This window comes from Vombatus ursinus, unplaced genomic scaffold (genome assembly GCF_900497805.2).
Source record: "Vombatus ursinus unplaced genomic scaffold, bare-nosed wombat genome assembly UNPS02009132.1, whole genome shotgun sequence".
NCBI lineage: Eukaryota > Metazoa > Chordata > Mammalia > Diprotodontia > Vombatidae > Vombatus > Vombatus ursinus.
In genome coordinates this window covers 10,422,126-10,446,715 of record NW_020948910.1, presented here as the reverse complement: position 1 = coordinate 10,446,715, position 24,590 = coordinate 10,422,126, and the positions used below count along the sequence as shown (strand labels likewise).

The 24,590-nt window shown below is 37.7% G+C and overlaps 1 protein-coding gene across 1 annotated transcript in view; it reads left to right on the top strand.

Annotated features, from left to right (window-relative positions):
* The window catches only part of ECT2L (epithelial cell transforming 2 like), a 108,449-nt gene extending 85,062 nt beyond the window's left edge, over window positions 1-23,387 (top strand). The window contains exons 14-22 of the mRNA XM_027850722.1: window positions 7,498-7,578; window positions 11,394-11,608; window positions 12,622-12,769; window positions 15,100-15,173; window positions 15,270-15,426; window positions 16,541-16,606; window positions 17,752-17,840; window positions 20,757-20,929; window positions 22,892-23,387. Of these exons, the coding sequence (XP_027706523.1) occupies window positions 7,498-7,578; window positions 11,394-11,608; window positions 12,622-12,769; window positions 15,100-15,173; window positions 15,270-15,426; window positions 16,541-16,606; window positions 17,752-17,840; window positions 20,757-20,929; window positions 22,892-23,022 (1,134 nt within the window). The 3' untranslated portion in view covers window positions 23,023-23,387. The remainder of the gene's footprint in view (window positions 1-7,497; window positions 7,579-11,393; window positions 11,609-12,621; window positions 12,770-15,099; window positions 15,174-15,269; window positions 15,427-16,540; window positions 16,607-17,751; window positions 17,841-20,756; window positions 20,930-22,891) is intronic.
* The last annotated feature ends 1,203 nt before the right edge of the window (window positions 23,388-24,590 follow it).

Below are 24,590 nucleotides of genomic sequence, written 5' to 3'. Positions count from 1 at the left end.
AAACTGAGACTAACAGAGATCACGTGGCATAGCAAGTAAGATTACCAAACTAGAATGTAGGCCTTCCGATGTTCAGACGGAGTTTTCCCGTCTAATAAACAAGGGACTAACGTTCTGGTTTTCTCATCCAATAAATGAGGGGCTGCCTGGCCTCTCAGCTCCCTCCCAGCTGTAGAGCTATGATCCTATTACATCCTGCTGCTGCCCGGTGACCATGATAACCCTCGGCGTGTTTTCAGAAATGCCATTTCTCCTAAGAGCTCAAATCACATTCTCTAACTGGGAGATCCTAAAGAAGCAACATTTGCTTGAGCTGTCGTGAGATCTGAGCAGTATTTATTACATCCGAAATCTACCATCCATTCATTCCACCCCCAATTTATTACTTATTTAGTTTTAACATTCTTTTCTTTTTAAATTTTGAGTTCCAGATTCTCTCCCTCCCTGCCACCACTCCCCCACCCACAGAGAAGGCAAATAATATTATATCAATTATACATATGAAATCATGCAGAATATATTTCCACATCAGCCGTATCATAAAAAAATGAAAGAGAGAAAACCAGATTTCAGTTTGTATCCAGAGTTCGTAAGTTCTCTTTCTGGAAGTGTGGATATCATTCTTTCATCATGAGGTCTTTGGAGTTATCTCGGATCATTGTATTGATCACAGTGGCCAAGTCTTTCACAGTTGACCATCATTACAACATTGCTATTCCTACACACGATGGTCTTCACTTTGCATCAGCTCGTATAGTTCTTGCTATGTTTTTCTGAAACCACCTCCCCTCATCATTTCTTACAGCACAATAGTACTCCGTCATAATCATACGCCGCATCTTGTTCGGTCATTCCCCAATTAATGAATATTCCTCCAATTTCCATGTTTTTGCTACCACAAAAATATTTTTGTACATAAAGGTCCTTTTCCTTTTTTTATATATCTATGGGGTACAGACCTAGTAGTGGTATTGCTGGATCACAGTTTCATAGCCTTTGGGAATAGTTGCAGATTGTTTTCCAGAATGGTTGGGCTAGTTCACTACTTCACCAACCATTCATTAATGTATTTATTTTCTCCCATCCCCTCCAACATTTGTCATTTCTGATATGTGTGAGGCGGTTCCTGAAAGTTGTTTAAATTTGCCTTTCTCTAATCAAAAGTGATTTAGAGCATTTTTTCATACGATTATACACAGCTTTGCTTTCTTCTGAAAACTGCCTGTTCATATCCTTTGACCATTTATTAATTGGGGATTGGCTCTTATTCTTATAAATTTGATAGGGGCAGCTAGGTGGCACAGTGGATAGAGCACTGGCCCTGAAGTCAGGAGGACCTGAGTTCAAATCCGGCCTCAGACCAAACACTTGCAAGTCACTTAACCCCGATTGCCTCACTAAAAAAAAAAAAACAAAACAAATTTGATTCAGTTCCCCACATATTTGAAAATATGTTTTCTCTAGAAAAGAGAAACTTGCTGTAAAATTTCTTGATATTACCTGATTGTCTATGGTACCTTTTAACAAAATGTAGTTTCCTTGATTATCTCTTTTAATTAGATCTATTTTTGCTTTTGCTTTGTCTGAGATCATGATTGTTTTGTTGTTTTTGTTGTTGTTGTTGTTATTATTCAGTTGTGTGTGACTCTTTGTGACCTTATTTGGGGTTTTCTTGGAAAACTCCCGGAGTGGTTTGTCATTTCCTTCGCCAGATAATTTTACAGATGAGGAACTGAAGCAAAAGGATTAAGTGACTTGCTCAGGGTCACACAGCTAATAAGTGAAGCCAGATATGAACTCAAGAAGATGGGTCTTCGTGACTTCAGGCCTGGCCCTCTATCCACTGCCCCACTATCAGGATTGCTCCCCCTGCCTTTTTTACTTCAGCTAAAGCATAATAGATTCTGCTCCAGCCCCTTATTTTTTAGCTGTCTGTGTCTTTCTGTTTCAAGGGTGTCTCCTATACACAATATATTGTTGGAGTGTGGTTTCTAATCCACCTTGCTATATGCTTTTGTTTTATGGGTTTGCTTATCCAATTCACATTCACTGTTATGATTACTGTTTATTTCCCTCCATCCAGCTTTCTTCTGTTTATCTTCTTTCTCTCTCTCTCTCTCTCTGTCTGTCTCTCTGTCTCTCTGTCTCTCTGTCTCTGTCTCTGTCTCTGTCTCTCTCTCTCTGTCTCTCTCTCTCTCTCTCTCTCTCTCTCTCTATTCTGTCCCTCCTCAAAAGTCTGTTTTGCTTCTGACCACTGCCTCCCCTAATCCCCTTTTACCATTCCCCCTCACCCCCTTCCCATTCCATATCTCTTATCCCCTTCCCCTCCTATTTCCCAGTTGGGTAAGATAGATTTCTATACCCAACTGGGTATGTTTATATATATTCTTCCCTTTTTAGGGTCAAATGAGATAATATTTGTAAAAAGCAGTTAGCACATTTCTTGGCACCTAGTAGGCAGTATATAAATGTTTATTCCCTTACCACCAATAAATTTTTTTAGAAGGTTCTGCAGTTAGATTCCCAGAAGAAAAAGAACTAATCAACTTAGCAGTAGTGTCAAGTGGTATTCATTCTCTCTGTAATTTTCAGTAAAAATTTAATTGTTTCATGTCAGCTACTAGGTGCTACTAGTAGTCAAAGCTTTTTACAAGGCTTAGAGGGGAAATGTTTAAAAAAAAAAAAAAACCTATAATACCATGTCATTTTGAAGGGCTTATTTGCAGATGAAATTTGTGAGCTAAGAAAACCTCATTTAATTAATGACCTATGCCTCTGGGTAACCACTATAAGAAGATATTTTTATCCTTGGGCTTACAGAATCACAGAATATCAGAGGTGGAAAGGATCTATCTCATAGGACTTATTGTCCAACCCACACCTGGTAAAGAATCCCCTTTTAAGTATATCTGACAAGCCTTTGCTTAAAGACTTCTGATGATAGCTCTGACTGTTAGGAAGATTTTTTTGACATCAAACCTATATCTGTCTCTGTAACTTCTACTCATTTCACAAGGGTATAGTGGTAAACATTTAACAACCAGATCTTCAGAAAAAAAAAATACACACAACACACTTTTATGTTCATTAACATTTTCTCTAATACTTTCTTAAATCTAGACAATCAACAAAACAATAAATCAAGCCTTGCTTTGTGGTGTCTGCTGATTTCTGAAGTGTAAATTAACAGTATTCTAGCTCTTATGAACTGGTTCTAGCACACCCCTGCCATTATACCTAGTTATGCCCACTGGGATGAAACAGAATAAGTCTACTCCATCTTCCAAAGGGCAACTCTTAGCACAGATCTCTGGGGCCCTCCACTGGAAGCCTCCTTCCAAGTTGACATTAGCGGCAAAGTGGCATGGTGGATAGAGTTCCAGACCTGGAGTCAGGAAGACCTGAATTCAAATCCAGCCTCACTTACTAGCTATGCTACTCTGGGCAAGTCACTTAACCTCTGTTTGCCTCATCAGTAAAATGGGAATGATAATAGTACCAATCTCCCAGGGTTGTTGTGAGGATCAATGAAATAATAATTATGAAGTGGTTAACACGGTGCCTAGAACATAATAAGTGCCTCATAAATGTTAGCTACTACTATTATTATTATTAGCCATTTTCTCCTTCAAACCAAATCTCAAGTGAAGTGATGGTAATCAATGTCTTCTATTAAAAATTGTGTTGATAAGGGGCAGCTAGGTGGTGCAGTTGATAGAGTACCGGCCCTGGAGGCAGAGGACCTGAGTTCAAATCTCACCTCAGACCAGACACTTGATACTTACTAGCTCTGTGACCCTGGGCAAGTCATTTAACTCCAACTGCCTCACCAAAAAAAAAAAACCAAAGAAAAAAAATTGTGTTGACTATTCTTTCTTAATATAAATATCACTCCCTGAGTATTCCCTTAATAAAACTCTTCCTTATGACAAAGAAATATAATTAAGCAAAACATGTCAATACTTTGGCCCTCATTCTTTTCGTATAACACATAAAGGACAGAAGAATGCCTTACAATTAGTCCTCTGAAGTCATAAACCAGTGTCGTTTCAAGCAGCAGCAGGCCTACATCTTTGAACACTCTAAGGAGATTTATTCCATTGTAATCACCCACTGATGCTCTAAAACAAAGGTTTGGAGCTCAAAAAATGCTATATTGTTAAAAAGCAGGATTTCCTGGCGTTCTGCTCCCTTAACATGCCTGTGACAGCCAAAAGCATATTAAACTCCCTAATGCTGAGGATTTCTTTTGACCTTTTACCAAATTAGTCAAACATATATTAGATTTCCATTTGTTTGCCAGTCACTTTATGTCTCTGATTCTTGGATCTCAGGAGCCATTTGGACAAAACCAGGCACCACGGCCTGTTGACCAAGAAGAGTTTTGGCAACTAGCTGTTGATTTTCCTCTGATATTCCAAGGGGGAGTACAGAAGAAAATGGGAAGCATTTGCCAAGTGGTTTTTTTTAATATACATTTAGGCCTGCCACCACTTCGTAAAAACTATTGTTCTTACAGCAGTGGGAACATATATATCCTGCTGAGATAAGTGTTTTAAAGACCTTTCCGGGAGTGTCAGGAAATGTTCTAAAACTAAAGGAGGGAAGTGGAAAGGATTCATCTGCCTAACCAGAGGATAATTGTCAAAACAGTGACTTTCATCCTGGCAGTTACCCCTGGATACTGGTCATGTGTACACTACAGATTGCACCTAAATAAGGGCAATAGTTTCCATGGTAACTGAGCCACTAATCAGAGAAATCTTTCTGTCACATACTATGGAGCAGGCGTGTTACTGTCCCCCTAATACTAGCAACAATAATAGACAGATCACCAAAAACTATGGGGCATGCCTGGATGGCTGGAAGATAACCTTCTAGTTTATCATTCCCATGGAGGCTGGAAAGTGTGTTTACAGAAACCCCATGATGGCCAAACATGACTGAAGGTGGCCAAGCCAAACTCATGCAAGCCTTTCATGTTTTTCTTCTAAATGTGCTCATCTCACTGCCAATGTTACTTCTACTGTGTTCAGTAATAGCAAAAATCTAGTGTCATGTTTTTAGTTGGCATTCCAAGTTGAACACAACCCCTAGCCTGTATCAACATCAATGTCTTGTGTAAATGAAGAAGTTTATCAACATCTAACTTCCCAAAACCAGTCTGAACCTCAGACCAACGTCACAGAAACAAAGATAGATACACCAGAAAACACAACTGGCCAGCCAGAAGTGAAACAAAGCATTAGTCATGCTAATTAATGCTATAGTGTATTTATTCATTCATTCATTGGTTCCTTTGTTTGCTTATTTAGGTATGATGTTTGAGGTGAGGGCCAGCCTATATACATAGAGAATTTATACAGAAAAAAATTTAGGCCAGCCTATACAATAGGATGACAAATACTAGACGCCATTACATTGTTCTTCTCAGAACTTCTAAATCTATTAGAGCCACAGGGATGTATCAGTATGGGTGTGGTTAACCTTTTGCCCAGACCAGGTGAGCTTATGTTTCGTATGGTAGCTTTAAGCCCTTACAGTGGGAAGAGAGAAGAATGTAGAGTCAGATGACCTGGGTTTGATTTCCAGATCTTCCAGTTCCTACCTGTGTGACCTTGGGCGAGTTATTTAATCTGGAACTCAGTTCTTCATCTGTGTAATAAGGAAATGGGCCTAGATAGCCTCTGAGATTCATTCAAGTTCTAAATCTTGGATTCTATGAGTCTAAATTTTGGTGTACGTTTTACTTATTAGTGTTCTTAGAAGTTACTCTGACTGTGCCATGAGCAATTGAATCCATATTCATTATTGTAGGAAATTGAGTAAGGAAGAAGTTCTGTTGAGATGGTAGGTCTGTAGGGACATTTTTTTTCTTTATTTTTTTTAACATGTGTTTTTAAAACTTTGGGTTACAAATTTTCTCCCTTCCTCCCTCCCCACCCACCCTCATTGAGAAGGCAAGCATCTCGATACAGGTTATAGATGTGTAGTCATGCAAAACACTTCCATAGTAGTCATGTTGTGAAAAACTAAGTATATTTCCCTTCATCCTATCCTACCCCCCATTTTTTCTATTCTCTCTTTTGACCCTGTCCCTCCTCAGAAGTGTTTGCTTCTGATTATCCCCTCCCCCAATCTGCCCTCCCCTCTTTCAACCTCCTGCTCTCTTGTCCCCTTCCCCCTTATTTTCCTGTAGGGTAAGATAGATTTCGATACCCCTATTGTGTATGTTATTCCTGTAGGGACATTTTTGTCCAATCCAGACCAAATCTCTCTGTCCTGGCCATCATTATTACACGTGAGAAACAATCACATAGGGCAGCACCAAGTAGGGAGGGCAAATGAAATGACTGAATCCCTAGACCACAGTTTTAAACTGTGTGGCTTAGCTGAGGATGGCTGGGAAATACCAGGTCCAGATAGATTAGCCAGCTCTAAGAAATGAGAGGTACTTTTGCCATGTGCAATTCCACCCACCATCCAACACCAAAAATAACAACAAATTAAGGGAAGTTAAAGAAAACAATAAACTTGACATGATTCTATGAAGGGACAGGAGGGATACAGGTAATTGCAGTGGATACAGCAAATTATTTTCATTAGAAGATAAAAGAGGACACATTGTATATCTTGGAAATGAGATCTACCATGATCCTCTTTGTTCTTTGTTTGGTCATAAACTTCTCTTCTCCATAGATCTGACAGGTTAATTTTTTTCTTGTTTGTCTCATTCATTTATGATGTGACCATTCATATCTAAGTCACCTATAGATTTGGAGCATATCTTTGTATAAAGTATGAGGTGTTTGTCTAAATGTAATTTCTATACTGCTCTCCAATTTTCCCAGCAGTTTTTGTCAAATAAGTTCTTATTCCAGTAGTTGGGGTCTTTGTTTTTATTAAATTTTATTTAAGTTTAAGTTGTTAAATTTAAATTATTAAATTTTTATTAAAATTAAATTTATTAATAAAAAAGGAAGATAAAATAAATAAGACTTTATCAAGTTTCCTGAGATTTTCCCTTCATTCCCTTAAAAATAAGGAGACAAATTTGCCCTCAACTGGTAAGTAGGCACCAGTCAGATTTGAGGTTGAGGGCTATAATCAAAGGATGAGTGTGATCCCCTCAGGCTAGTGATCTGGCTAGCAGCTGTGTGATTCTGTCAGTCTTTGCTGATGGGAGAGAATGGAATTCCATGTAAGTTTGAATCTTCTCAAGCTTAAGATGGTAAAAGTTGAATGGGTGTTTTGACATATAAAATAATTTAATGGAGCAGGGAGCCAAGGGATTTTACTAGAGAACTTGTAGTTATTTTTGTACAAATTTTATTTATTGGCCTAAATTTTTATCATACAATTAATGAAACAATGGACAAGTCCATATTTTCCTCTGCTGAAAATCATTTGTCATGTGTCCAGCATTTGACGGTGGGGAAACAGAAGAAACATGACAATCACTGTCCCCATACAATAAAGTGTTCATTCAATTTCTAGGAAAGAAATATGAAAGAAAATCATTCTCAGGACAGAAAGACTAGTGAAGATGATTTAAAACTCGAGGTGTTCATTAATTTGGTAAGTGTGTTTCCCATTTGCCACTCGTGACCACTCCTGTCAGCTTTTTTACTCCATCTTCTGAAGTTCTTTTTTTTTGCATGAAAGTTTTCTTTTCTAAAAGTAAACAAAAATGACGTAACCAAATTAAAGAGATGCTAGCAGACACTTTTTTTCCTTCTTTGAAATGATGGTTATATTAGTCTCTGCAAAATCTGAACCATGAAAGAAATAGGCCAGGGAGAGATGCCGGTTTATCCACTTGTGAACATGGTCAAGGAGTCCTCTTATTTTCTTTCTCAACATTATGTTGACACATAACTTAAAGAACTGGCTCTACAGTAATAAATGGATCTTGTTTTTAATTTGTTCATTAACAAATTTCTTGTTCTAAGTCAGAGAGTAATCTCCGACTTAGAAATGCATGGAAATCATTGCAACTTCCAAATGAGTTAATATATGGCAAGCCTTAAAGCTCTATATAAATGTGATTATTATTATCATTATAATCATTATTGTTATTTCAATTCTTATTTTAAAATGTACATTGGTGAGGACCTCCTACCATAGAAGATGGTATTTTGTCTAATTCTGCCATAAAGAAATGATTTTTCCATAATTTCTGATAACGAGTTGATCTAGACACTACACTGATGCTACCTTATTGTCTGCACTGGTTTTTGCACAATGAGATCTACTACCAGTAACTAATAAATAGTAGTGAGTTTATAAGGCAAGGCTGAATACTATAATATCTCCTCCTAACATTATAAAGGCCCCTTGTCAGAGAGGTCTTGAAACAACATTGAGTGATCTGGCATTTGAAAAATAGAATGTGTAAATCCATAACCAACACCAGAATTTTTGAATGATCCAAGAACATAAGGAATATATGATATGTACTTCTAAATATTACTAAATGGAATATAGCAATCTTTCCTAACTCTCCCAAGATAAGATTATTATGTTACCATTTGAACCATGTGCTTCAAACATACTTATATAAAATGACTAGGTAGAATGTGTCTCTAAGTCATATTGAATGTAATTTTCCCCAGCTAGACTGTAAGTTCCTTAAAGGTAGGTAGGGACTATGTATATAGCTTTTTACCATTCTCTGTATAGCCTGTTTCTACATAATTGTTTGCATGTTGTCTCCCCACAATATGGCATGAACTTCTTGAGGGCAAGGACTGTCTTTTTGCCTTTCTTTGTACCTGCATGATTTTGTACCTGGCATATAGTATGCGCTTAATAAATGTTTTTTTGACTGATTGACTTCTCCTTTTGTTTTTGTATCCCCAGCACCCAGTGCATTTCCTAAAACAGTAGGCACTTAATGAATGCCTGCTGATTAATCTTATTTTTATTTTCTTGTTTTCCTGGCAAATTTACTTTTTATATTTTAATTTTAATCTATGAAAGTCATGTTGATTTTTAAATTTTGTTTTGTTTTATTGTAACAAGATTTTATGCCATTTGAACTCTAAGAGGAAAACTTTAACCTTTGGTAGCTAAGTCGCCATGTGGAAACAGACTCGGGGCAGGTTAGGAGGCTGTCAAAATAATCTAGGTAGCTGTGATGAGGATTTGACCTATGGTGGTGGCTCTGTAAGTAGAGAGAAATGGTTGGATGTGGGAAACAGAGGTAGAAAGAGCAAGATTTGGCAATTGTTTGGATGTGTGGGAAGAGGGTGAGTGAGAAGTTGAGGATAATGCTGAGATTATAAACCTGGGAGATTAGAAGAATGGTGGTGCCTTCTATAGAAAAAGGGAAATTTGGAAGAGGGGTGGGTTTGGGAGGAAAAAAATAATGAATTCTGACTTAGACATGTTGAGATTGAGATATCTATGTGAGAAATGTGGTTTGAAATAGTTAATAGGCAAGGTACAGTATTGTTGCTCAGGGTGAGACACTAGGCCTGAATACATAGATCTGTGATTCATTTGCATAGAAATGATCATTTAATCTATGGGAGCTGATATGATTACCGGGAGAGACTATAGAAAAAAAGGTCCTTATCTCTTCTCAGAAAAAAAACAACTCTACTATGTAGGGCAGGTAGGTGGCGCAGTGGATAAAGCATTGGCCCTGAAATCAGGAGGACCTGAGTTCAAATGTGACCTCAGATACATAACACTTACTAGCTGTGTGACCCTGGGCAAGTCACTTAACCCCAATTGCCTCATCAAAAAAAAAAACCCCAAAACAAACAACTCTACTATGGGAACCATGTAGAGAGATCATATTGTAAATAATATTCCTGAATTATTAAGGCTAATCTGGTAAGAGGACAGTGAAAAGATTTGGAGACAGAGATCCTAGGCTCAAAACCTGGTTCTGCCACTACTTATATGACCTTGGGCAAGTCATTTAACTTCTTTGGGACTCATTTTCCTCATCTATAATATGAAAATCTGTAGATCAATGGTGTCAAATTCAAATAGAAATGGATTCCTGCAGGCTGCATGCTGACTTAGAAAACTATAAATTAACATTGTCTATGCTGCATTATATATATATTTTTTTTGGGCTAGGCAATGGGGTTAAGTGACTTGCAGGGTCACACAGCTAGTAAGTGTTATGTGTCTGAGGCCAGATTTGAACTCAGGTCCTCCTGAATCTAGGGCTGGTACTCTATCCGCTGTGCCAGCTAGTTGCCCCTGTGAGGGACTGTCTGATGTTGGCAGCTACTAGGTTGGGCGCTGTGGCAAGAGTAGGGTAAGATCTGGGTATTTTGGAAGTCGAGGCAGGGGCTGTGGTAGGCAGAGTCGTGGTGAACTGGGATGGGCTGGGTTCGGAGAAGCCCTGAGGCAGTGGGCAGTGCTATGTGAGATAAGCTGGGTACAAGGAAGTAGCGGAGCTTGAGCTCCTGAGGCAAGGGGCGGTGCTACGTGGGAGTGGGACGGCAGAGGACTGAGTTCCCTTTGCTTAGTCCCCTCCCTATATGCTACGTCATCCCCAGACGCCTCCATCCTGTGACCTTCCTGACTTCCTGGGTCCCTTTGTGTAGCACTGACCCTAGACCCCTCCTCCCAGTATCTGAGTCTGACTTCCTAGGTCACGTACTCTGTCTATGCACTAATCCCAGATGCCTCCTCCCTGTATCCGGTCCTAGCCTCCTACGTCACTCCCTCCCCCTTGGTGTGCTAAACTCAGATAGCCCCTTCCAGTATCTGACCCTACAATCATTGGCTAGTAAGCGGGCTGAGGAGGAGGGGCTAAGTAGGTACTTAGGTGTTGGTGCCTCCCGATGGCTCGTCTCTGTGTGTTTATCCGGCTGAGGACCGAAGACTCGGAAGTGAGTATGACTCTGGTAGCCTGTTCCTTATAGGAGGAGAGGGTACGGCGTGCGGCCGGCAGAAGGTCGGCGTGGCCAGTACAAGTGGCGCCCAATGTGGGGCTGCCAACATCAGACAGTCCCTCACATGCCCCTGCATTATATTTTTAATTATTTTGTTAAATATTTCTCAATTACATTTTAATCTGATTCACCTACACTCAGGAGTTTTTTGCAGCCACACCTCTACTCTAGATGAGCTCTGTGGTCCCTTCTCCTCCTAAATCTGTCTATGATCCTAAGAAAACCTGTTTGGGCATGGGGTTGTTGGAGAAGGCAGTGACAGAGATTGTACATAAGAATATGTGGTTAGTATTATCATGGTTCCACTTAACATTTCCCATCTTGCACTTAAAAAACTTCCCATTGCAAAAAGTTAATTTGTAAATAGGTTAGTTATTGTGCCTACCTCTACCTTTACTCATTTTGAAATAGTAAACCTTTAAGGGTGTGTTTTCTTCTAACTTTCCTATCTGTTTTTATGCTTTTCCATAGGAAAGGAAGCTCCAGATGGATTTCGCAGAAAAGAGGACTAGAATTGCTGGAGAGCTCTTGAAAAGCGAGAGAAAGTATGTACAGATGTTGGAAACTGTGAGAGATGTTTATGTCACTCCACTGAAAGCAGCCCTGGCATCAAACAGAGCCATCCTAAGTTCCATGGATGTCCAGATCATCTTCTCTGATATACTGTGTGTCTTAGATCTCAACAGGTATATGTTGGATACCTACTACCAAAATATTGATTGTGTAGTGGAAAGGAACCCATGCTTCATTTCTCGAAGTGTAATCAAGTAGTTGAGAGAAAAGGGGGGAGATCATTATTTATTTATGAGCTAAGAACCTCAAATTAGAAAGCAGCAAAGGTAAGTTTGGTAAGAGAAGGCTGACAAACAATTCCCTTACCGTCACTGAGCACCTAGTTGTTACTGAAAGGAGAGTATAGTTATCCTTTTCACATAGTGGGGGTTAGGGGCATGGTGCCCCCACAATCTGGACAATCCACGTAAAATTGTTTGGCCCTCCCTTTGTACCAGAGAAGAAATCTGAATTTTTTTCTTTTTCTTTTATTAGGTATTTAACAGTATCTTATTATAAAATTTGGGTTGATATTATGCAATACTGAACATATATTTTATGCATTTCTGAGTTTCTAAACTTTTTTCTGTGTCTCTGCTGGCTTTCACATGTCATCTGCAGCTTCTGCAAAACTACCAAAAAATTTCCATCTAATTTCTTATGCCGACTTGCGATATATTGAAACCACGATGGGAAAGTCATGATGTCGAAGGGATAACTGTAATCATTTCCAATGAAGACAGAGTAGGAGAAATTGACCTTGAGCTTCCCACCTCCCCTCCCCCAAGGAATTTGCATTAGATATCGGGGAGAACTTTCTGTGGGATTTAATAAACATTGGATCTATAAAAGAAGTTTAGGAAATTCTTTCTCTGTGGATGCTTAATATCTCTAAATGTTTGAAGATGTTGGGGTTGGAGCTCTTAGGGAAGGGAGCGCCTCAGGAGCTCAGGGGCTCACTCTCTCTCTACTTTTTGCCACACCCTCTACTTCTGGAGGTCAGAGTCAAAGAAAAGACAAAAAAAATCAGCCATACGTTTTACTAAAAATGTGAACTAAAAGATTGGAATGTTGATGTTTTACCTGGTGGGCAGAGAATTATACTTCTTGGTTCTAGTTCACCTGTCATGTCTAACTCTTATTACAGGCATTTTCTGGGAGAACTGACAGGGAGGCTCCAAGAATGGGGTCCAGCACAATGCCTGGGAGAAATATTCACCAAGTTTGGACTTCAGCTGAAAACATATACTAACTTCTTCAACAACTACCCTATTGTTCTGAAGACAATTGAAAAGGTACCCAAGACGGAGACATTAGCGAGTTATCAAATGAGATAACATATATAAAGTGCTTCGCAAACCTTAAAGCACTTTGTGAATATCATTATTATCATTAGAATCAAATTATTAAAGTGTTCACAAAGGTTATTCCGAGTTAAAAGAGAAACTTCAGCTTTGATTCCTTGAGTCAAAGATCATCATTAATAGGGAAGAATTCCCCCTCCCCCATTCTATTTATTCTTCTCTAGACATAATATGATGGTTAGAGAATGATACTGAAGACAATTCAAGTCCTGCCTTTGACACATACTGGCTATGTGACTCTGAGCAAGTGACTTGACCTCTCAGTGCCCTGAGGCAACTCTGTAAGATATAGACTTGCACAAATTTTCTCATCTGGGAGTTTCTCATAGGATTGCAATCACAGATGTAGTCCTTAACTTTATTGGCTCCCCTTAGTTTCTGGATTGCTTCATGCAAATGACCACAACACAATCAAGCCAATAAAAGGGGCTTATGTTAGAACCAGCTAGCTGGTGAAGTGGAGAGGATGCTGGATTCGGAATCAGGAAGACCTGAATTCCAGTCCTGCAGAGACAATTATTAGCTTTGTGGCCCTGAGCAAGTCACTTAACCTTTCTCTGACTCCATTTCCTCATCTGCAAAATGGAAATAATAATAGCACCTATCTCACAGGGTTGTGAGAATAAATGAGATAACATTTATAAAGTGTTTTTCAAACCCTGAAGCATTATATAAAAAGCTAGTTATTATTGTTATTGTTAGCACAGTTGTTCTCAGAATGAGAAACCTCAGTTTCACCAAAACATGTTAAAAAGCAAGGAATTTCTTGAATGTTATCCCAGAAGACTTGAAGGTAATAGTATTTTTTGGATTTTCTTCAGTTGTCTTGTCTCTGCCACTGGAATGAAAATCCATATTATACAACTCCTTCCAGCTTCAGTAATTGCTCCCATAGAAGGGAGATCCAGCTTTGGGGTCCCTTATAATGGGTATATGAGCCTCCCTCTCTCTCCCTCTCAAATAAACGAACAGTATCATAGAGGGAGAATATACCACCAGTAGAAAATATCTGTGACTAGAACCACCAGCTTACATTTTGAAAAGCTCCATCATAACCAAAACTTGAGTAAGATTTAATAGATTCCATCAGGCAATGAATGGCAGCAAAGGGACTTTTGAAGTAAGTTATTACAGAAGATATAGATGAGATCATATTGCAATATGTTATACGTATCATATATTACACACATACATACATACGTGTGCATGATGTATTACCATATAATATACATATGATGTAGAATTGTAAGTGTGCATATGATATGTGATTGCTTGTACATATATGACATGTGCATACTTGATGTATGATATATCATACACATGATGCATGGATATCTATATATCTGTATCTACCTATCTAGATAAAAACATCACCCACAGTAACTTGATTACATGTCCAATTAAAATCTTAGCAGCTTATGGTGGGTGAAAAACTTAGCCAAATAGCAAAAGCCTTGGGCCCTGCTACTTCATCACTTACTTATGCATCTCCCTGTGATTTCTAGTACTTTCATTTTGGGAAATGATTTGGCAACTCCTTTTGATTAATTAGATTGGGATCTTGATTCATTACTGACCATGATTCAATCTAAGGCTGACCCTGGATACCATTATCATCAGATCACTCTGTGTTTGCTTTCTATTTGGCAAAGCATTTTCACATTTGTCATCTTACTTGACCTTTACAATGTATTCCTTTGGAATAAATAAGGCAAATTTCACTCATATTTTGAAGGTAAGGCACTGAGACTGCAGGAGGTTAAGCAATCTGTTAGTTAATGATGAAACCTGCACTAGAATCCAGTTTGATTAGGTACTTGGTGAAGATTTTATTTGTAAAGTGCAGTTGAACCCACTTAAACTAATATTGGAGGACAAGACTAGCATATCTATTATAAATAAGAACCCCATATTTATACTTCAAGGTTTACAAAGCTGCTTTCCTCAAAACCGCTTGTGAGGTAGACATTTGCAAGTATTATTAGCCCCAAGAAAACTGGCTCAGAAAGAATAAATGCTCAAATAGCCTGGAAGTGTCTATGTTATAGGAGGCTTTCTTTGTACATAGTTACGTTTGGGTTGGATCAGTTAGCCCTCTGGTGCACGTGATTCCATTATAGCAGAGTTCTATTATACTAATGGTATACTGGTTTTCATTAGATTTGGCTAGAAATATTACATACACATGGGGAAGAAAGGCTGCAGCAATATGCAGCAAAGTTGTAATAATAAAATTAAGTTGTGTCATTCTCATTTTTCAGTGCAGAGAAATGATTCCATCCTTCCGGGCATTTTTGAAGAGGCAGGACAAGACCATTGTTACAAGAATGATGAGGTGAGTTTTGAGGCGAGCATGACTATGGCAATAGCAAGAAAGAGTGAGTCCATTGGGCTTTCCAGACGGTTTAGATCTACTCTATGTTATCTGTAGCCTGCAGGAGTTGCTCTTGTACCCACCAAGGAGATTTGAGGAATATGTTAACCTTCTCTATGGTCTGCGGCTTCACACGCCTTCAGAGCATGTTGACCGGGGAGATCTGACTACTGCAATCAAGCAAATGAAAAGATACATAGCTTACATAAATCAGGTTGGTTGATGTGTATGATTCTGTATCTTCTGTAACTGTGGCAGCTAGATCTTGTAGAAATAAATTTAAAGATATTTTGACCAAGATACTTTGAGTTCCTGTGCAACTTTTTCTTTGAAGATCAACATTTTAAAGAAAATTCTCTAATAATACCTGTGTTAATTGATTGTGGACTTCTCTAAAGCTAACAATGCTGTGGCAAAGCAATCCAAACCGTGTGATTCAAAATACACCCCCACCCCAAACCCAATCAGTTAAATAGGGGTGGGGGACCTGCAGCCTCGAGGCCACATGTGGTCCTCTAGGTCCTCAGGTGTGAGCCTTTGACTGAATCCAAACTTCACAGAACAAATCCCCTTAATAAAAGGATTTGTTCTGTAAAACATGGACTCAGTCAAAAAGCGGCACCCGAGGACCTAGAAGGCCACATGTACCCTGGAGACTGCAGGTCCTCCACCCCAGTAAGAACCAATGCTGCCAAATGAATTACAATAGAATCTTGATTAACCAGAAAGCTTTTGGGATGGGAGACAGAAGTTTAATTTTCTGGTTAAAAAGGAGTTACAAAATCCTTCTCCTCTAGAGCATATTACAGAAAATCTTTCTAAAATATATTACTTGACTTTTCTGCCTGATTCATTGAAGTTTACCAATTCAGAATCTTCTAGTACCTCATGGTTATTATTCACCTATTCATTAATTCAGTAAACATTAACTACTATATATGTCATGCACTCTGGTAGGCCATGGGCATACAAGGATGCAAAATAACAGTCTCTGCCCTCAAGGAGTTTACAATGACTATTTATCATAGTTTGAGTGCTGCATTTGTAGAAGGCATAAGAGACTGAACTGAATATGTACAGGTGCTAAGACAAGCTCAGGAAGCTGCTTTTGAAACCATATAGTTAATATGAGCTTGTTTTTCCTTTTTTTTTTTTTTTTTTTTGCTTCTCTCATAAGGCTGAGAACAAAAAAAAAAAATTCTCATTGAGATTTTGAAAGTATTGCCCTAAATGCTGTAAAAAGGATCCTTGTAGTGAATATTTTCCCCTCGTAAATACCAAAGTTAACAATTATTGAGTTTGTCTAAAATAATGTCTTTGTTTTGTAGTTGAAACAAAACATCAACAGGAAAGATCAGTTGTCAGACATAGAAAGGAGCATCTGTGGGTGCCCTGTAAGTACTCCAACATGCCTACTCTTGTGCCTATGACTACTTAACGCCTCTGGGAGCTTACGTAGACCTGCTACCCAGAAGTAACTCATGAAAGGGGCAGAAATATAAACCTTGTCAGAGCCTCACGCCTATGCTGCCATCAGACTCTTGCTTGGGGGGGGGGTACCCCTCCAAATTTTTTCTCCCAAAGCAGTAGCTAACATGCGACTCTACACAGTAAATGTTGAGAAAACCTTAATGGGCTGGACATTTAGTGATTTCAATTGAATTTTGTCATTTGGGTGGGATGGGGCAGGGCAGTTGTTTTTACATTTGGTTGGGCAAGAAAAAGAAAAATTACAGGGAAATGAAAAAAAGTCTCATTTGTAGAACTCAAACTGGTCAGAACAATTTCTGGCATTGTCTCTTCTATTAGCAAGATTATCTCTCTCTTTCATGTGTTGGGGGTCTTATTCCTTAACCTAAGCAACTGCATTCTGTAAATTTTTCTCTAGAATTCTCCTCAAACTACTTTTTCTCATTCTGGCCCAGTCTGGCTTTTAAAGGGATAGAGACTGGATCCGTGATATCATTCATAATAAGGAACTCCCAGACGAGGAAATTCCTTTTACTAGGGCAGGTCAGCAACTCCCTGCAATTTACAGACTTACAGAATTGCCTAGAGCACTGAGAGATTGAGTCTTTATCCAGGATCGCCCAGCCTTATACATCAGAGACTGGCCTTTGACTCTCCATCCAAGATGGCATCCTACATTTCTTTGCCCTTTAAAATCTCCGCACCCCACCCCCCACCAAAAAAAGCTATCCAAGAAATTTAAAATAGAAATCCACTTCCCCAAATATATTTTATATCACCTAATTCTGGGATCAATCTAAGAATTAAATGTTTAAATAATTTAGTCCATTGAACATAGCTTTCAAAGTGGAACTAAGCAACAAGCCAGCAGTTGCATAGTTATTTGAGAACTTAAATGGTTTGTAGAATGGGACTACAATAAGGGACTTTTTAATATTAAAAAACTGATCACATATATTTTATCTGTCTCCTCAGGACCAAGCACGATGCTTAACACATAGTAGGTACTTTTAAAAAAATTCTTAGGTAGATTAGTGATCTGATTTGAATTTTGTATTTAAATTCACAGACTCTCTCAGAAGGCACCAGATTCCTAATTAGAGTACAAGATGTGGCCCAGCTTCACTACTGCAATGAGAAAGTCAGCTTCTCATTGAGGTAACAAAGAACATAAAGCACAGACAATCCTGATATAATTCATTGGGCATTCTTTGGTGCTCTTAGTCTCAGAATTATTTTTTTTAATTTTTAAACATTTTTATTTAAAGTTTTGAGTTCCAAATTCTAGGCCTCCCTCCCCTCCCCACTCCCTGAGATGGTAAGCGATCAAATATAGGTTATACATGTGCAATTATGTAAAACATTTCTGTATTAGTCATTTTGTACAAGAAGACTTGAATAAAAGAAAAAAAAGTGAAAAACAGCATGCTCCAGTCTGTATTCAGTCAATGTCTGGAGGCAGATAGTACACTTCATCATGAGTCCTTTGGGATTGTCTTGGATCACTGTACTGCTGAGAATAGCCAAGTCACTCATAGTTCTTCATCGAACAATATTGCTGTTACTGTGTAAAAAGTTCTCCTGGTTCTGTTCACTTCACTATGCATCAATTCATGTAAGTTTTTGGAGTTTTTTCTGAAATCATCCTGCTAGTCATTTCTTATAGCACAATACTATTCCATTGCAATCATATACCACAGTTTCTTTAGCCATTCCCCATTTGATGGGCATCCCTTTGATTTCTAATTCTTCAGTCGCTACAAAAAGAACTGCTATATTTTTGTACAAATAGGTTCTCCCGCCCCCCTTTTTTGGGGATGTCTTTGGGATATAGACCTAGCAGTGGTATTGCTGGGTCAAAGGGTATTCACAGTTTTATAGCCCTTTGGGCATAGTTCCAAATTGCTCTCCAGAATGGTTGGATCAGTTCACAACTCTACCAATAGTGCATTAGTGTCCCAGTTTCCTGACATCTCCTCCAACATCCAACATTTTCCTTTTTTGTCACATTAGCCACTCTGATAGGTGTGAGGTGATACCTCAGAGTTGTTTTGATTTGCAATGATTTTAGTCTCTGCATTTTTTTTTCTTTTTTTGGTGAGGCAATCAGGGTAAGTGATTTGCCCAGGGTCACACAGCTAGTGTCAAGTGTCTAAGGCCAGTAGTCTCTGCATTCTGCATTCTTGATGGCTGGTCCAGGGTGGCCAAAGATATCCCTCCTTATTCTTCCCCAAAGTCAAATGGCAAGATTATTTGGTGGCTTGTTACCTTCATCTTTGGCTCTTATTGTCATAGTGTTTCACAGTTTATAAAGCCCTTTCATCACACCAACCTTCTGGTGTGGGTATTACATGCTATTATTATATTGCATGATGAAACAGAAGCTCAGAAAACTGAATTTTATATCTAATTGGAATAGAACACTGAAGTCTATGCTATAAATTCACCCCACCTAATGTGCAAAGTACTCAGTGGGGAAAATTTTTTTAAATGAAGTCAAAGTACAAATGTATGTGAGCTATTAACCCTCCCTCCTTTTTTTTTTTTTTGGAAAGGCTTTTTCTCAATATTGTATTAAAATAATCAAAGCTAGTTCATTCCTGAACATGACGGCTGCCAAATGTAGGGAAATCAGTGCTTATATATATCTTTTTCTCAGGGAAAGGATTACATATCACTTCCCAGATACTTTCCAGATTCTTCCCATTGGCATATGGCAGGTGGCATATGAAGCTTTTGCTTTACGTAAAAATCAGATTACACAATTGTGCCATGACTCTTCGTGTCTATAGGATTTTAAATATGATCATTCAAGTAGGACAGAGAACTGTAAGGATGGAAGGAGATTACCAAACTAGAAATTTCAGACAAACTGGTAGGATCAGAAAACACAGAAGAAAATTATTCAGCTTCTCTGTTATTACAACTCAAGCTTCAATATTTAGTTTCTTCAATTATAAGATCAAATTATCTAAATATGCAAAAAATAGAAAACCCCAAACTTTCTTCTTTATGAGGTATAACGTTTACTCCAGTTGAGTATATTGTCAGCTTTCTGTCAAGCCATGCACACAAAACTTAATACTGTCTTGCTGAAGTGTAGGCTTCAAGTACAGAGTGTAGGCCAGTAGAATAAGGCAGGGAATATTATTTCCTTTTTGTATGTGCGCTTGTATCCCTAGGGGAGGAGTCTAAGTCAAGAAGTCTATGGGAAACATGAACAAAACACAACAGGAAGAAAGTACTAGATAAACTATATGTGTGACTTCGCACAAGACATTTGACATCTTTGTTCCTGTTTCCTTACTTTGAAAACAGTGGTTAACAACCTCACAAAATGATTTTCTCCTCAATCTTACCAACTGTACAGGCCTTCATAAAACTTTTTTAAAAATTGAAGTTCTTGTCCCTGTTTGCTTTCAAGCATGACTTCATCTGATAAACAATTTCAGTTTTATATTCATTGACAGCTAGGGATCATGAGTTTTTAGCATTAACTGCTACTCCTTTCTACAGCTCCTTATGTTATAAAGTACCTCATTTGGTTTTGCAAAACACAGTGAGATGGGTGGTTCAAGTATTAACTCCATTTTACTAATGAGTAAACTGAACTTCAGAGAAACTGTGACTGTCCAAAATCATACAACCACTGAGTAGTGGAACCATGACAGGAAGCCAGGTCCTCTGACTTACCAAACTTTTATAAAAAATTGAAAATTGAAAATCCAAAGCACTTACACCATTTAAAAAAATATGGGAAAAAGTCCTACTGTGTTGGCTTTCTTGATGAAATATGCATATTATATGCATGTACATATTATATGTACATGCATATTAACTCAGCAGTTCAAACGAGTCTACCAGAACCTTCCTGGTAGATCCACGATATTGTTTTCCAACAGCTACAAAGGAATATTACTCAGATAAGTAATAATCAGAACAAAAACAAACAAAAACATTCAAATGGTCTGCAGTAAGGAAAATGCTGTACTAGTTAAATTAAAAAAAAATATGATTCAGCAATGAAAGATTCAAACTAAATATATGCTCTTGTTTTCTCCCATTTCTACACAGGTTCTATGAACACATCCATGACCTCAGCTTCTTTCTCTTCAATGACTCACTTCTTGTTTCTCGTCGGACTGTAGCTCACACCCCGTTTGAAAGGACTACTCAGACGACATATCACTTTCTAGCACTGGTAGCCCTTCACCAGCTGCTAATAGAAGACATCCCAGACTCTAAATGTATGTCTTCACTCTTCTTGAGTACAGAATTTAAATTTTCATATCCCAGTTTGAAATTCACAATTCCCAAAGAATTAGAATTCAAATACTAAGTACTAAGTGAATTCTAAATTATCTTCAGGACAGATGGTAAAGGAAGAGAAGAATGTTGGGTATAGTCAGACATGTTAGCTTGGTGTCTGAAAATGTAAACTTCAAAAAAAAAAATGAGAAAAAAGAGAAGTGTACTATTTCTTTGGCCTAAAATTCAGATTAAATTTGGCTCAAGAGGGATGAAGAGCTCCAAGAAACTAAATCCTGATAATCCAATGATGACAAAATCCAAATGAGGAAGAAAAAGGAGGGTGGCATCTAAAGAAATCTCTGACCATACAGGGAGTTTTCCAGTGACTGCAGATTGAAAAAGGCTGTGCACAGATCATGGAATAAGACCACCATGTAAAAGAGGCACATACAACCAAGGTCAAATATTAACAAGTGACCCAAAGTTGTAAGAATGGGATCAGCTCAGAACAGCTGAACTGAAAAGTCAACAAAAAGGTTTTGTTTTTAATTAGAAAAAACTGTTTAAACAGGATGGAACTTTGAATCCTTATTCTGCCACTTACTACCAAACCTCAAACAAGTCTAACCTCTCTGGACCTGTTTTTTTCAGTAAAAATGAGGGGTTCGGATTGTGATTTCTAAAGTCAATTCTAGCTCTAAAGCTGTTTTCATATAACAATTTAACTCAAGTGAAAAACCTGGGAATTTTAGTTGACAAGCACAGTGAGCCAATAGGGTGATTAGCTGCTTAAGAAGTAATACCATCTTCAGTCCCATTAATATAGACACAGAATCCGGATTAAAAGTAATAGACCCAGTCTACATTAGTCAGACCTCAGTCTGGAGATTTATGGTCATTTCCAGGCACTACATTGTAAGAGGCATTTTGATCAACAGAAGCATGTACAGAAGTGGGTGATTAAGATGGTAAGAGATCTGAAAACCAGTGAGTATGATGGATAGTCATGGAAACTGAAAAAGCTTATCTTGGTGATGAAAAAGTTAACAGAAGACATGATTAGACATCTTCAAGAAATCTGAAAGGCTGTTATGTGGAAGATGTGATAGTGCTGTTAATAAGGCCAGAAGGTTATTATTAATTATAAAAAGACAAGATTTTAGTAAAACGTCAGTTTCTAACAATTTATATGTATATAAACATATATACATATAAATATATGTAGTATATGAAATATAAACACATTTTTTTATGGTTTAGTTTTAAAATGTTTGGGATTATCTCTCATTGTTCTCTTCCGTTACCAAAGGCAAGTTGACTATGTTTTTAGTTAAGTTTATCTCTAAACCGACAGGTTTTTGTTTTTTTTAAATCATGGAAATCAAAAGGATTTTCAAAGGACTACTCATTCGATTTTAACATTTCATGCTTTTTTTCATTAGTGTTAATCTCAACACTAACCTGAAATGATATTCAATATGAAAATAGCTTCCTACCCATTATATCCATTTATTTTATGATGTATATTTTATAGAAAGCTCATCAAACATTTGCATTTGCTACCTATGTATTCATTAGGAAATTAACCTTTTATTTATAAAGCTGATGTACGGCACAATACTCTGAAAAATGATTTTTGTAATAATTAAACCCATTCACTGTATACTTTGGTAAAATGCTCATTATAATTTCTTATCTAAGATACATGAGAATTTTTTTGTGTGTGTTGTTTGGATCCTGAACCACGTCTATAACTATTTTTAGGAAAAACTGTGGCTTAAATCTGTTATATCATAATCTATTTGATAATCAGATTAAATATTTTAGAAAATGCTAACGATTAGTAACTAATCCAAATTCTGTAATTATCAGTAAATATCTTTACACACTAGCCCTAAAATCTCTTTTGAGTCCTATTAGCAGAACTCATAGTAAATCTTTTTGTTGTTGTTTCACAGGTACCAAGAATGCATTTGTTCTACAAGGCCCAAAATGTCAATGGATTTGTTCAACAGTGAATGAGGATAAATTGGTATGGTTATCAGTGTTGCAGAGTGCAATCAGAAGTAGAATTGAGAAGTATGACTAGACATGAAAACACCAAAGGAACTCATTAGTTGTTCGGAAGGATTCATGCTAAATGTCTAAGAGCTGATATTAAAAGGACTCTCTCATTGGATGGAAGGTTAACTAGGATGGCACCTTCTAACTCTAAATGTTATGATTCTGTGATCTATCCTCAAACATTTATTATAATTAACGTAAACAATTAAGCTCAATATTTTGGACCCCTCCCTTTGGTAACTGATTTTAATGACCACTGTTAACTTGTAATGCTTTAAACAAATTGATTCAAGGAAGACAGTAAATCTGCATTCTGTGCTCTAAATGAGTAACAAAACCAGGAGAAATTATTGCACATGAGTGTACACACACATACACACATTCACAGTGTAATAGTAGAAAAAAAGTAAATCTGAAGTCAAAAGACCTCGATGTTAGACTCAGCTCTTCCACTTACTACTTATGTCAGGGCCTTATCAGTTGTAAAATTAGGGACACTGGACTAGGTCATCTCTAAAGTCTCTAATTTCAATATTCTATGATTTTTAAAAAATGATCAATCTTTAAGATCTTCATATCTGTCAGGCATATCCCATCTTAAGTTTCCTTCAAGCTAACACATTAAGAATATTCAGAAGTCTAGGTAATGGAAACAATTTATTCTTGAAGAACTTGGAATGTTTTCTTAATGTTAATACAGTCCTAAATTTAGATCTCAAGAATTTGGTTAAAAGGTTTCAGTTCAGAAAGGCTACACGGCAAAGGGTTACACAAACAGCCTTTTGAGACAGAAAGCCTACCCTGGGTCAGTCATTTAACCAGGGGTGGGAAACCTTTGGCCTCGAGGTCACATGTGGCCCTGTAGGTCCTCAAGTGTGGTCTTTTGACTGAGTCCAGGTTTTAGAGAACATACCCTTTTATTAAGGGGATTTGTTCCGTAAAACCTGAACTCAAAGTGCCGCAACTAAGGACCAAGAAGCCATACGTGGCCTCAAGGCTGCAGGTTCCCCACCCCTGATAACCTATCTTGTGTTAGTAAAAGAAATGTTGTCACTGGGAGCTCCCTAGAAAGAAGAAATTATAGATTTGGGCTGGGGGAGAAAAGGTGGGAGGTTTCCAAAAAAATGTTTAAATGCATTTCAGAAATTTTATTTTCATTACACAGTTCAGCCTGGAAGATCTCCCTCCTGTCTTTTTATTTAATTTTATTTCACGGAAAAACTTAAAAAATGACTAAATAAGAAATCTAGCCAAATATGACTATGTTAACATTTGTTTGATAAAAGAAAATTAGGATGACAGTCTTTGAAACAGGATAATAGACTTACTGTTTAACTAAACAGTTGTCTACGTTTTTGTAGTACTCTGATTAAACTATCTTAAGAAATTTTTAAAGTTCTTCTGGGATAGCCATTTGGAAACTGATACAATAAGATGTAGTACCTTCACCTATTGAACATTAATTAAATATAACACATTTCTAAGGGCTACCTTCATTACCTTTTTGCTTCCTAAGGCAGCAGTAGTGTGTAGACAGACTGAACTGGTACAGAAGACTGGAAACCTAATTAATGGTTTTCTGCTAACTGGTAG